This window comes from Pygoscelis adeliae, unplaced genomic scaffold (assembly GCF_000699105.1).
Source record: "Pygoscelis adeliae isolate BGI_AS28 unplaced genomic scaffold, ASM69910v1 Scaffold704, whole genome shotgun sequence".
NCBI classification, from domain to species: Eukaryota; Metazoa; Chordata; class Aves; order Sphenisciformes; family Spheniscidae; genus Pygoscelis; species Pygoscelis adeliae.
The window spans coordinates 97606-110721 of record NW_008824590.1 but is presented as its reverse complement, the minus strand read 5'-3'; the positions used below and the strand labels follow the sequence as shown (position 1 = coordinate 110721).

The following is a 13116-nucleotide window of genomic DNA, read 5'->3' as shown; positions in this document are numbered from 1 at the left end:
TGTGGCGGGCAGCAGCTGTGGGGTGGGCACGGCTCCATGGGCTGGCAGCCCTGTGGCTCACTCTGACAGGACCCCTCAACGTCACGGCTGAGGCTGCCGGGGTCACAGCAAGGGGACAGGTCCGTGGCGCCCACAGGGCTTTCGTGGCAGCACCCCGTGGAACCATGCCACGTCCAGCCCTTCTCGCCACAGACCGGGCCGTCATGGCACAAGTCCTGGTCGCTGTCACCTTTATGGTAGTGCATCCTGTGGCAGAGATGGCCAAGCCCTCGGGGATAAACAGTCTGGGAAAAAGGAAAAAACCCACTGACTTATTTTTTTTTGCTGTTTCTATGAAAAAAAATGAGGAATCAGAGACAGCTGAGAGAATCCAACTCACCCTGCGACCGGTGACGGACGGGCTGAGCAGGGAGTCCTGAGGACAGCGCTGGGGCCGAAAGCTTTTATATGCGGCAGAGCTCTCTTGGAAATGAGGCATGTCATGGGAATTAATAGCTGAGCAGTGAGTGCCACTTCTGTATGTTTTTTCTGGCACTTGCTATTGGATTAATCAGCTGCAATTAGCATCGCCTTTGATGTAATGTCAGCTTAGCTCTTTGCATATGCAGTGGCCATTATCTAATTAGTTCTCCCATCGGTCATGTTCAAATACGCTGTTACCTAATGTTAGTCAGATGGGATCCTGGGATAAGGATACCTGGAATACTGTGATGCTGAGTGATATGCCCAAAAGGAGTCTCTCGTGGCAGTGGGAAAACCACAAAAAGGCCCAGGAGTTCTGGTGTCCAGTCCCAGGTCCCGGCGCCCAACGGTTCATGTCTTGAAACAGGGTGTTGGAGCAGAGGTATGCAAATGGCAATGGTTTTTCAAGGGGCTGAAAGAAAACAGAGAAAAATCTATTATTGAAAACAAGCAAGCTTCCTGCCAAAATAAAGAGCAATTTTTTAAAAAAAGGAAAAATTGGAGAAACAGTGAAATTCTGTTTTCAGTAAGAAGTGATTGATTTTTCAACTCTATTTCAGCTTAACACCACCCTGACCAACCCTAAACCAGGGATCGTTGTGTTCGTGGTGTGCTCCATGGAGCTGGGGTTTTTCCCCAAACTGCTCTCTGGGTGTTTTACCCGCAGCTGGAAATCCAGCCTGACGCTCAGCAGAGATGAGATGATTTTATTGCCTCTTCATGACGCTTTGTGCCACGGTACCATGGTCTGTGGCTGGAAGTGCCCTGTGGTGGAACAGGAGCTACACTCAGTTATCATTTCTACTTGAATATAATTAGAAGTGGGAAAACCTCTTTTTATTATGCTAACTTTGTGAAACTGTGATTTTATTCTGTAAGGCCGGACTCCAAGTGGACTTTTGTTTATTACACTCTGAATTCTGGATTAGCAAGATTTAGAAAAAACATCATTTTAAACTTATATTTTAATGCTTCTGTTCTTTAAAAACAGACATCAGGTTTTAATTAACATTTTCCTGATACGATGACCTTTCTTCATGGAGTACCCTAGGACTGAAGTTGCAGAAGGCATCTAAAAAAGCGCGGAGAGTACACTTAGTTCTTTAAAAACTAATTTCTGCCAAACAAACCCATCTTCTGACACTGAAAATGTTATCAATCAATAGGGATTTTTTTTTTTTCTTTCAGAAGCTTCCATCTGAAAAATATTTGGCTTTTGATTTGTTAGTGGAAAGTTTAAATTTTCTGTGAGAAAACATGGGAGGTTTTCCAGCTGGCTTTGTGGATGGGGTTGCAGGTTGGACCTTGTTTCTCAGAGAAGGTCTGTGATATCTGGACACGATGCTCATCACCTTCCAGAGCACAGAGAAACCTGACAGCCAGAGAGATGGCGAGGAAATCAAGGGTGACATCAGGACCATGATGAGCGGCAGATGTTGTTGCCCTGTGTGTAGTATGGATGACTGGAAGACGTGAGCTCTGAATAGAGGATCCCAATGGACACCAGCATGCCAGGGAGCAGGGGTGGACTACGTCAGGCTGTGGATGGGTTGTATATTCTCCTATTCAAATGAATGAATTCCCTTCCAAGTGAGGAGCACCTCAGTCAAGTGAGAGGCTACAACACCGAAAGCCCTTTTATGTGCTGCAAATCTGGAACGAGGACACCACAGAGGAGTGCTGACCTCATGAACAGACAATTTCAGGCTTCATCAGGCACCATATCCACCTTTCTGACATTTCTGCTTTGACTCATTTTCTCTATAGCTGCTCCACTTTGCATTTCTGTGGATGGTCAAAGCATTTTTTAAGTACCAGCGAAGGATTTCTCACAGCAGCCCCAGGCTGTCAGTGCAAAAGCTATTTCCATGCACTCACTCCATGGCAGAGCCTCTGTAAGAGATGCTCAGACGTTTGTCCAGTGGCGTTTGGATTTGAATCACTGGGGAAAGCATGTGCAGAATTCAGGGGTGTGACTCCAGGGCGGGTGCTTGGACCTGATGACTTCGCTGCCGCTGAGATAATTTATTCTTTAGCTACAGGAAAAATGTAATTGCCTTGTAGGAAGCCATGGGACTTTCATGTAAGGATGGAAAAGACCTTGGTATCTGTTAAGGGCCAACATGGATTTTAGATTTATAATCCATTACCGCAGTCCCCAGATTATGCTGGTTTTGGATTTTTTCATGTTAGAAGAGGTGTTTTGGAGTCACTTCCCTTCCTGAGGATTTTACAAATCACGAAGTGCAAATATTTCATTTCTGAATCACATCTCTTAAAATTTGCCACATTTTAATAGAATTCCAGAAGAAATTAGATAGTATTTCTGAATCCTTCAGGCTAGACTTATAACTCCACATCTTTCAGTGACTCTCTCCCTCCCTGCACCATACAGACCATGCTTGCTGTTTAATCTTATTGACAAAATATCAAGCCTTTTAAGAAGCCCGCAAAAAGCTCAGCAAATTCACTGGAAAGATTTCCATTAACAAAAAAACCCTTCAGCTCTGGCTTTAGGACCATACAGGTGCTTCGATTGCAGACTCCGTATCTTCAAAGTCATAAGCAGGGGAAAGATAGCATGAAACTGCATGGCCAAGAGGATACTCCTGTAGCTTAGATAAGGCACTGACACTAGCAAGCACTATTTTTCCCCTGATGAGAGACTGACCCAAGAAGTTTACTGCATATGCTGGGGTGCCGTCATCAGTAGAGTGACAAACAGTTGAAAAATTCACTATATTCACAAACTAAGCAAATGCTAAAAAAGTCCCAGACCAGAGCTATAGTTTAAAAGACAAAAATAAATGAATAAACATATACCAGAAATTTGCAGTGTCATAACTTACAAATTTTATTGTCTTTCATGACTAATTGGAGATTAAAGCAAGCGAAGGGAGTATGGTACGTCAACTCCATTAAACATCCCACACACCAAGAGGAAAATTAACAGCAAGACTAGTTCTTACAAAGGAAAATCACACTAATCAGTGGGTAGCAACTTCAATGTACATTACAGGCATTTGGTGATTAAAGGCAGACAAAGACAAGGAGAGAAGATCTACAGTCTCTAAGCAAATGAGGATGAGCGTTCAGGGCGTTATCCATATCCATATCCATATCCATACCCATATCCAACACGGAGTGAGCCAGGAGGGAAGCAGCAGGCAGCGCAGCCCTGCCTGCCCTTTGCCGAGTGGGTTTAGTTGCCACAGCCGCTGTTATTCCTTATGGTGTAGCAGCAGGTCTGCATGGGCATGCAGCAGCTGGGGTAGCAGCACTGCATGGGTGAGCAGCACATCGGTGTCTTGCAGCACTTTGGGCTGCTGTAGCAGCACACGGAGTAGTTATTTCCACCGCAGCATCCACAACCTCCGTTGGGCATGTTGTTGGTAGTAGTGTAGGCAAAGCTGGAAGGAACAGAGAGAGTCTGTCTGTGACTGGGAGCAGGATATTTGGAAATACAGAATTAATTCAAAGCTCTGTTTATGCTAAATTCAGAGATTCAAGGCGCTGAAACCAAGTGCTGTCTTGTTTGTAGTAAATCTTGCTTGTAACTCTTCTGTCTTTTTCCTGCAATGTAGATGCCCACCTACTTGCACCGTGGCATCTCTAATGTCTTAGCAAGAATCACACAGCACAGTGCACACAATCCTTGGCCTGGGTCCTCATGAAACATTCTCGGTCCCCTTGCTCTGCATGGCCCTGCTGATACTCCTGTGGCCTCTTCATCCTTTAACGCTTCTAGCTTGTCCCCATAATTCCTAGTACTCAGTTCATAAAAGCCCAACTTCAGCCAAAGTCCCAGTCCAGATACCTGGTTATATATGGATACTGTTATAAGATATCCATAGCATTTTTCTTTTGTGAAAAGGAAGGAAGATTTAGATGTTCTTACTTACCCTGTTGAAGAATGAGGAGAGGTAAAGGGAGGAGAAGATGAGCGAATGAAGTGAGCTGGGCCATGAGAGCTTTTATAGTCCTAGACACCTTCCTCCTGGAAGTGAGACAGCCATTGACCATTTGAACTTCCCTGTTTACTTAACCTAAACCCATACTTTTTAGCTATACGTGTCTTCTGGTATTTACTCTTTGCCTTATTATTTGTGATCACTACCTTTGTTTTACCTCATAATTGTTTAGCCTGCAGATAATCAAAGGGCTTCTATGAATACTAATGAATTTGTCCTCTCTGCAACCTTGCAAGGGAGCCAAAAAATGTGTCCTCGTATCTGTTCGACAAATGCAGTGACGGTCAAAGATGCTAAGGGACTTACTCAGCAGCAGCTGGTGCTGAATCAGTGTAAGAGCCGAAACTGAACCCCTGGGTTGTGTCTTTTGGGCATGTGATGGGCTGTGTCATCGGACTGGTGTTTGAAACAAATATTTGGAAAATTTCATGAAAATAGTTACGTTTGTTTCCAGTCACAGGACATGCACGTGAGGAGGGAGCAAGAAGCCCATGTGTTTGGGATGTGTCGGGGAGTCATGCTGGCTCCTGGGTCTCAGTCACCTGCATGTGACTCCATGCAAGATCATCTTGCCTTCATGCATGCTAAGAACATCTTTGTGATGCCAAAGACATCTTTGCCTTTTGGCTTGCCTAACTTTTGGCTTGCCTAAACTTTTACAAATCCGCCAGTCTGGGGGGTTTAGGTCTGCATGCGGGCATCACTAACACAAGAGTGCTTCAGTTTCTGCTCTGCTTTGCTGGGACTGCTTTCCTAGAAACATTTTCAAAAACTCTGAATTGAATATTCACTTCAGAATATTTGGCATTTTAATTAGAAAGTTAAGGAGCGGCACTGCCTGTGCAAACGGCAACGCAAGGAGTCATGGCTCTGGGACTGGGCATGATGCATTGCAATTCAACATATCCCTCCTGCAACCTCCCCTTGCATCCAGCTGAAATCCCCCTGTGTGCTGGAGCCCTGGCACCAAGCGGGACCACCCCTGCCCAGCTCCTCAGCAGGGAGGGAGGGGGGTTTAGACTTGGAGGTTGTGCAGGACTCTCTGGGAGTGTTGGAAGTGGTAAATGAAGGAACCCAGCATGGACTGAGAAGGTGAGAGGAAGATGAAGGTGGAAGAGATATGACAAGCACAGAAAACTGGTCCTGGCTGGGGTCATGGAGCTAAGTGGGAGGCAGGGACTCAGAAGTGATGCAGGAAGAGATGTTGCTGAGGTGCAATTATTTTCTGGGAGGGAGAGAAGAAGGGAGGAAGGTCAAGGTAAGGCAGAGCCTTGGGCAACTGAGCCAGGGTGGATGAATACTTATTTAATGCCAGCCACTGCCTCCAATGCACTTTGCTGTGGGGCTGGATGCTGGCAGGAACACCGGGTATTTGGGAGGAATTTTTTCCATGGCCTAAAATTGCATCTCTCATTTGAAGACCTTACCACATTATCCTGAGAGGAGTGCTGCCCAATGAGAGGATGGTGGAGCCTGCCGGGCGAGTTCCCTGCCTGCTGCCTGACATCCTCCGGGATCCCCGGGGTGGTCTGAAGAGGGCTGCTCCTAGATGAGCTGCTACCAGCCCCGAGGATGCTAGCAGGGGCATTGGTTTGCTTTCTGCACAGTGCAAGGGGGAGCAGATTGCAATTTTAGTGCCTCTTTGCCCCTGCAGTAAATGCAGCCAGCTCCTTTCCAGACTTTCCTGGAATGACAGTAATTCCTTGGGCGAAATGCTGGAGAAGCAACACATGTAAGTGCAACTTCTCCAGACAGTGTAGAAGAACATGCATGCCATTTCCTTTCCTGCTGGTCCCCTCTGAGGAGGCAAATTCTCATTTGTTCTCATTGGCACATCTTGCAACTGCAAGGAGAAGGGATGGTCTAGGTGGGCATTTCCTACCCGTGGTAGTCATGTCCAGCCATTCGTGTAACCTAGGTAACTCGAATGGTCTTTGGTGAGTAGGCTACGGATCCTAGTGCAAAGAAGAGACTGAAACGGTTTGGAAACAGAGTCAGTAAATGGCCTTAGACACAGATTGAGGACTGTAGTGTAGATCTTGCATGCTGTTTTGGTACAACTCTTACTGACCCAGTCACTCTCTGAAGACGGTTGGGGCTTTTCACCGTCTATTCTAACACCTCAGCTCGAAATCTGGTAACCCAGACTTTTTTGCATAGGAAAGACCTCCTTCTCATAACTGTTAAAGTATTTATAGAGACTGTAGGTTCTGAAGTAGACCTCTAGCTCGTTGAAATACATGGAGCTTTCCTAGATGGGATGTGCCTGTGTCAAACTGTTTCAGAAGAAATCAATATCCTTTACAAGTTTACGTATTATTTTCTTCCTATTTCTTTGTAGTTTTACAGTGTGAGGAGAAATATTGCTCGCAGAGATGCCAGACACTCAGCTTGTGTTTGAATAGACCCAGGTAGAAGCTCAGAACTGCATCAGGGATGCACTGATTTTCTTTGTGTAGGCAAAACCCCCCAGTTAGCACCTTTTAGACAGCAGCATCCCAACACCGGAAGAAAATGCAAAGAAAATACGATAGGTGTGGTGATGCACTCTGGATGCACCAGCTAGCAAACAGATAACCACCAGGAGTTTTGCAGGGTTATGAACTACAGATTTTATTGGTTTTTTTCAGACAGATTGAAGCAAAACAGTGATGAAAAGAATTAAACATCCCACACACCAAGAGGAAAATTAACAGCAGGACTAGTTCTTACAAAGGAAAATCACACTGATCAGTGAGTAGCAACTTCAAAGCACATTACAGGCATTTGGTGATTAAAGGCAGACAGAGAAGAGGAGAGAAGATCTACAGTCTCTAAGGAAATGAGGAAGACCATTTAGGGTGTCATCCATATCCATATCCAACACGGAGTGAGCCAGGAGGGAAGCAGCAGGCAGCACAGCTCTGCCTGCCCTTTGCCGAGTGGGTTTAGTGGCCGCCACAGCAGCCGCCGCTGTTATTGTTCATGGTGTAGCAGCAGGTCTGCATGGGCATGCAGCAGCTGGGGTAGCAGCACTGCATGGGTGAGCAGCACATCGGTGTCTTGCAGCACTTTGGGCTGCTGTAGCAGCACACGGAGTAGTTATTTCCACCGCAGCATCCACAACCTCCGTTGGGCATGTTGTTGGTAGTAGTGTAGGCAAAGCTGGAAGGAACAGAGAGGGTCTCTTTTTCTTTGCCTGAATTTCCCAGTTGTTTATGCAGCTTAAAGCATACTTATCCAAAAGTCTATCCCAAACCGGCTGGGGAAGTCCCTACTGTCCAGAATCCCATGACAGCCTGTCCCCGAGATCTCCACATTTTTGCATTAGCCACCAGTGCATTTGACATATTGTCCAGCACTGGTTCCATCAGAAAGAAGCCACCCAGGTGCATCCCAAAACCAGTCTCTCAAAATTGGTCCCAAACCAGACAGTACAGGAAATCATGGATGGCTTCCTGCAAAAGCACACAGAAGCACAGTAGAGTGCAAATGAAAAGGCAAGTAGTAAGCTCTGACTTACCCTGTTGACCAGTGAGGACAAGTGAGGAGAAGTCAAGATGAGCGAATGAAGACCACTGTGATGGGGAGCCTTTTATATGCTTCAGAGCCGTCTTCCTGGAAGTGAGGCATTCTTTGGCAATTCTGACTTCACCGTGTATCACCCAGTGTATGCCTCTCATGTGTCTTCCGGTATTTAATCTTTACCTCTTTCTGTTTGCTCACCACCCCAATTCTGCACCATAATTAGTGGTACTTAAAAACAACAGGTGCACATTTTCTAATGAATTTGCATTAATGGGAACCGGAGGTAGCTGTAAGGTATTCCTATCCACTTCCCAAGGAATGACCTTGAGACGCAGAGACACTTTACAATTTGCCTGGGGGAGGCGGGTGCTGAAGCAGTGGGAGAACTATGCCTGGAACTTGGAAATGTCACCGCTCACGTATCCCCTCTGCTTTTGGCTGGGATTTTGGGGGACCAGTGGAAACTATTGGTGAATGTGAATCCTTTTTTCCTGCCTCCGAGAGGTGGCTGTGTGGTCAAAGTTAAGACCGAAGAGTTTCGCCTTTCTCAGTCTTGTTCTTGGGTTTCCCTCCATGGTGCTTGGTCCTCACACCCCCTGCTTTTTATTTCTTCTAAAATATTAAGAATTTTGTTCATTTTCATCCATGGAAGGGATAGATTAAGTCTAAATTAAGCAGCTTTCAAAGCAGTAGTGCACACATGTTAGCTTTTTTCGGTATTGTTTCCATACACTCTGTTTTCTGAGATTATTTCTAAGGCCTGTGAGACCAAGATAGCTTGTATTTAATGGTATTCGTGATGATCACATTAGAGTGTTTCATATTAACAATTTGATTCTATGTCACTGTAGGCAAGCATGAGGTTCAAGACTGGAAATCCAATCCTGAGTGTATTTCTCCATGCCTTTCCCCTGTACCTCAGGAGCCCAGCTAGTACCTCACAGATGCTCTGAGTTCAGGCACTGATGGGACTTTTCCAGCAATTGTTTATAGTTGTTTTGGCTGCAATGTGCTAAGGCCAAGGCTGCTGTGCACGCAAAGCTTGGCTGAACAGTCAGGAGGGAATGGATAAGATGGTTGGAGTCAAGGCAGATATTATGAAACAGGTTTGGGGATGGGGGAAGGAACTGTGGCCACGTGGAAAGCCAGTACAACTCCACGTGAGAAGAAGGTGTTGATGGAGTTTTCATCTGGTGAGAGGGGACATCAGTATAGGATGAGAGTCCCAAGATGCTGAGGCAGCATCTATTGATGGCAAATAAAGGCTGCCATCATGTTCAGCAGACTCTGAATGTGAGGCTGGAGTGGTGGCAGGTGATCCCTGGTGGCTGGGACACGTAGTTTCTTCCCAAAATGCAGACATGACCTCCTATGATGTTGGGTGTCTCTTCTGGAATTGTCCCTAGGGGAGCATTGTTTTGGTCATGTGATAATAGCCAGATACCTGCCTGCAGGAAATAATACCCTCCTTGTGTAAACCCTCAAACATGTCCACTGAATAAGTCATTCATCGCCTTTTTATCAGGCTTTATTGTCGTCATACTGGCCAAGATGATCCCTGTGTTAGATTCATAGGCTCACAGAATGGTTTGGGTTGGAAGGGACCTCTAAAGGTCATCTAGTCCAGCCCCCCCTGCCGTGGGCAGGGACATCTTCAACTAGATCAGGTTGCTCAGAGCCTCGTCCAACCTGATCTTGAATGTTTCCAGGGATGGGGCATCCACCACCTCTCTGGGCAACCTGTGCCAGTGTTTCACCACCCTCAGCGTTAAAAATTTCTTCCTTATATCTAGTCTGTATCTACCCTGTTTTAATTTAAAACCATTACCCCTTGTCCTATTGTTACATAAAAAGTCTGTCCCCATCTTTCTTATACGTACTGAAAGGCCATGATAAGGTCTCCCCGGAGCCTTCTCTTCTCCAGGCTGGACAACCCCAACTCTCTCAGCCTGTCCTCACAGCAGAGGTGTTCCATCCCTCTGATCATTTTTGTGGCCTCCTCTGGACCCACTCCAATAGGTCCATGTCTGTCTTAAAAATGGATGTGAACCCTGCAAGGCTGTTGCTAATCAAGGTCTTATACAGATATCGAGGAGATACCGGCATTTAATGTATAGTTGGGTTACAAATAACATCTTCTACACTAAATCCCTTTTACATACCATGCCATGCCATGCCATGACGTCTTTGTAAACTTCCATGGTGGTTACATGAATTTGAGAGCTGCAGTACCTTTGTGAACGGGGAGGAATCTGTCATGGCAGCTATTCCAGCATATGAAGAAAATAATATTCACAAGATTTCCTTAACAGAATGCACTTCTGATATAGTATGGTATGGTATAGGATATCCTTCTGCCAGTGTATTGTACCTGATTTACCTATTAATCAAAAACTCATAAAGACCTGAATAATCTTTTCAGGAGAGTCTAACGTGGTAGAGAAGATTATTCTAATGCAGACTTTGTGTATGCTCTGAAGGTTTGGTTGAGGGAAGCAATCAAGAGACTGCTCAAGGCATTTTCCGGAGATGTGCAATTCAGAGCTGAGTCCTGAATTTTAATGGTAAAGGAAGTCCCAGCCAGGTAGAAAGGGTGTTGTTGACTCATGTGTGTGCTATTTTAGGAATGAAGCTTTTAAGTTGTATGCTAACACCTGGGTTTCATTCCAGTGCTTTTAATCCAGGAATGCTGCATATGAAAATCTCTGCTTACATAAAAATAATTCACCGACTTTCTGAATCTTCTGAAATTCTGTTTTTGAAGATGGTAGCAGAAGATGGTGCCTGCCACTCAGTGAGTAGTGAATTCCTCTTGGTACCTATTGAAATACCTATTCTGATATTGGGGATGAGTTTGTATACATCTTATGGAGTGGTGTGTTTTCACCACTCCATAATTTCATGGTGGAATTATGCATGCTTCAGTCAGTCTGTGTCCTTTGAGTTTTATTTATCTTAACCATTTAGATTTGTAGTAAAAATTGAGCTAACTGAGGCAGATGATCAGTAGGTGCAAGAAGGGATCATACTGCTCTGCTTGCTGTCTTTAGACATGACCTAATTTTTGCCGATGGGAAGTATGGCTGGGCAGCTCTTTGGTTCCTAAACATTCTGCTGTGCCACAGGAGCATGTCTGTAGCCAGCAGGATCCTGGCTGAAGGCATAGAAAACGACACCAGAATGAGGACATATTCTGGGCAAAATGGTGTAAGAACAACCAAAAGACAAGATATTTTGCGTTTTGCTTAATGCTAAGTTTTATTGTCTACAAGTCAAGAGAGAAAATGAAGGATGATCACGTTAACAGCAAAGTCCCATACACCAAGAAGAGAATTAGCAGCCACACTAATATCTAATAGCACTTTGCCTTTTACAATGGGTGATGTATTCAAGCGCACTGCAGACGTTCAATAATTGAAGGACAGAAAGAAGAAGATAGCTTAAGTTTCAAAACAAGAAGAAAATCGCTAGGCGTTTACTCCATCATCATTTGAACCCGAAGTGAATGAGCACGTTTTCATCTCCTTGTGCCTGTTCTTGTTGCACACCAGAGATGGGAGCTGGCAGAGCTGCTTTTGCTACCCGGAGTTGGCTCAGCAACACTTCTTGATTGTGGTGCAGCACTGCTGGATGGGTGTGCAACACTTCCTCATGGGAGAGCAGTATCGCACAGGGCTGCAACACACCACAACGGGCTTCTTCTTCACCACGTAGGAGCAGCAAGACAGACATCCAGGGCAGCAGCAGGGGCAGCAACCACAGCAGCAGCAGGGTCGCTGGCTACAGCAGCAGCAGGATTTCTGGCACACCTTGGTACAGCAGACAGACTGCTGGCAGGGGTCACAGCAGGGCTTCTGGCATGGGTCACAGCAGGACTGCTGGCACGGGTCACAGCAGGGCTTCTGGCACGGGTCACAGCAGGACTGCTGGCACGGGTCACAGCAGGGCTTCTGGCATGGGTCACAGCAGGACTGCTGGCACGGGTCACAGCAGGGCTTCTGGCATGGGTCACAGCAGGACTGCTGGCATGGGTCGCAGCAGGGCTTCTGGCATGGGTCACAGCAGGACTGCTGGCATGGGTCGCAGCAGACGGACTGCTGGCACGGGTCACAGCAGGGCTTCTGGCATGGGTCACAGCAGACGGACTGCTGGCAGGGGTCACAGCAGGGCTTCTGGCATGGGTCGCAGCAGCAGGACTGCTGGCATGGGTCGCAGCAGACGGTCTTCTGGCACGGCTGGCTGCAGCACACCGTTTTGCTCTTCACGATGGAGCAGCATCCGGTAGAGCAACATCTGGTAGAGCACATGTTTGTAGTGTATCAAAGGTGGAAGGAGGGAGAACCTGAAACACAGCGTACTTTCAGATACAACCCATCTTTCCAATTATATAGATGTGTTTTATTTTGGCATGCAAATGCTGCTGTCTAGGCCCATGGGCGATAGCCATATTGCACACTGCTTCCTATTCATTTGTCTTGAGTTGCAAAAAAACATCCTTACAGAAATCAAGCCACCTGTCACTATCCCAGCGATATTTGTGCATCTTTTGAGCTATTCTGGTAACTAACTTCCCTGTGCTCATCCATGAAGATCACTCCTTGAACTTCCATCCCAAGAAGCTTTTTTCCAACTGTGCTCTCTCTACCAACTGTCTTTTCAATAAGCAATAGACTAACAGGCTAGAAAAATCTGGATTTCAGAGAGCTGTAGATCATAGAATCATAGAATAGTTTGGGTTGGAAGGGACCTTTAAAGGTCATCTAGTCCAACCCCCTACAAAGATCAGATACAAAGACACATTTCAATTCATTGCTTGACCAAAACCAAATGAGAACCATTGCTATCAAGGAACACTACTAATAGGTAACACTTACCGTGCTAACTGAGTGGTGCAGTTGAGTGAGGAGCAAAGGGATGGGGAGACCTTTTATTTAGCTCGAAATTGTCCTGCCGGAAATGAGGTACCCCACAGCAATTCATGATTTACGCACTAAGCCTATACTTATTTGTTGAATGTGCCTTCATCTATTTAGTCTTTGCCTCATTGTTTTTGACCAACCCCTCAATTTTGTGTTATTATCAATTTGTTCTGTAAATTTTTTACAATTTTTTAATGTCAAGTTAATTCTTGTGTGATGCTTGTGAACTGCCTAAAAGGTATGTTTCTGCTCATTTT

At 45.7% G+C, this 13116-nt stretch overlaps 1 protein-coding gene across 1 annotated transcript in view; it reads right to left on the bottom strand.

Moving 5' to 3' along the window:
• Positions 1-12247, bottom strand: part of LOC103915410 (keratin-associated protein 5-4-like) — a 20853-nt gene extending 8606 nt beyond the window's left edge. Inside the window, exon 1 of the mRNA XM_009322219.1 lies at positions 11750-12247. Coding sequence (XP_009320494.1) covers positions 11750-12247 — 498 coding nt within the window. The remainder of the gene's footprint in view (positions 1-11749) is intronic.
• Between the last annotated feature and the right edge of the window lie 869 nt (positions 12248-13116).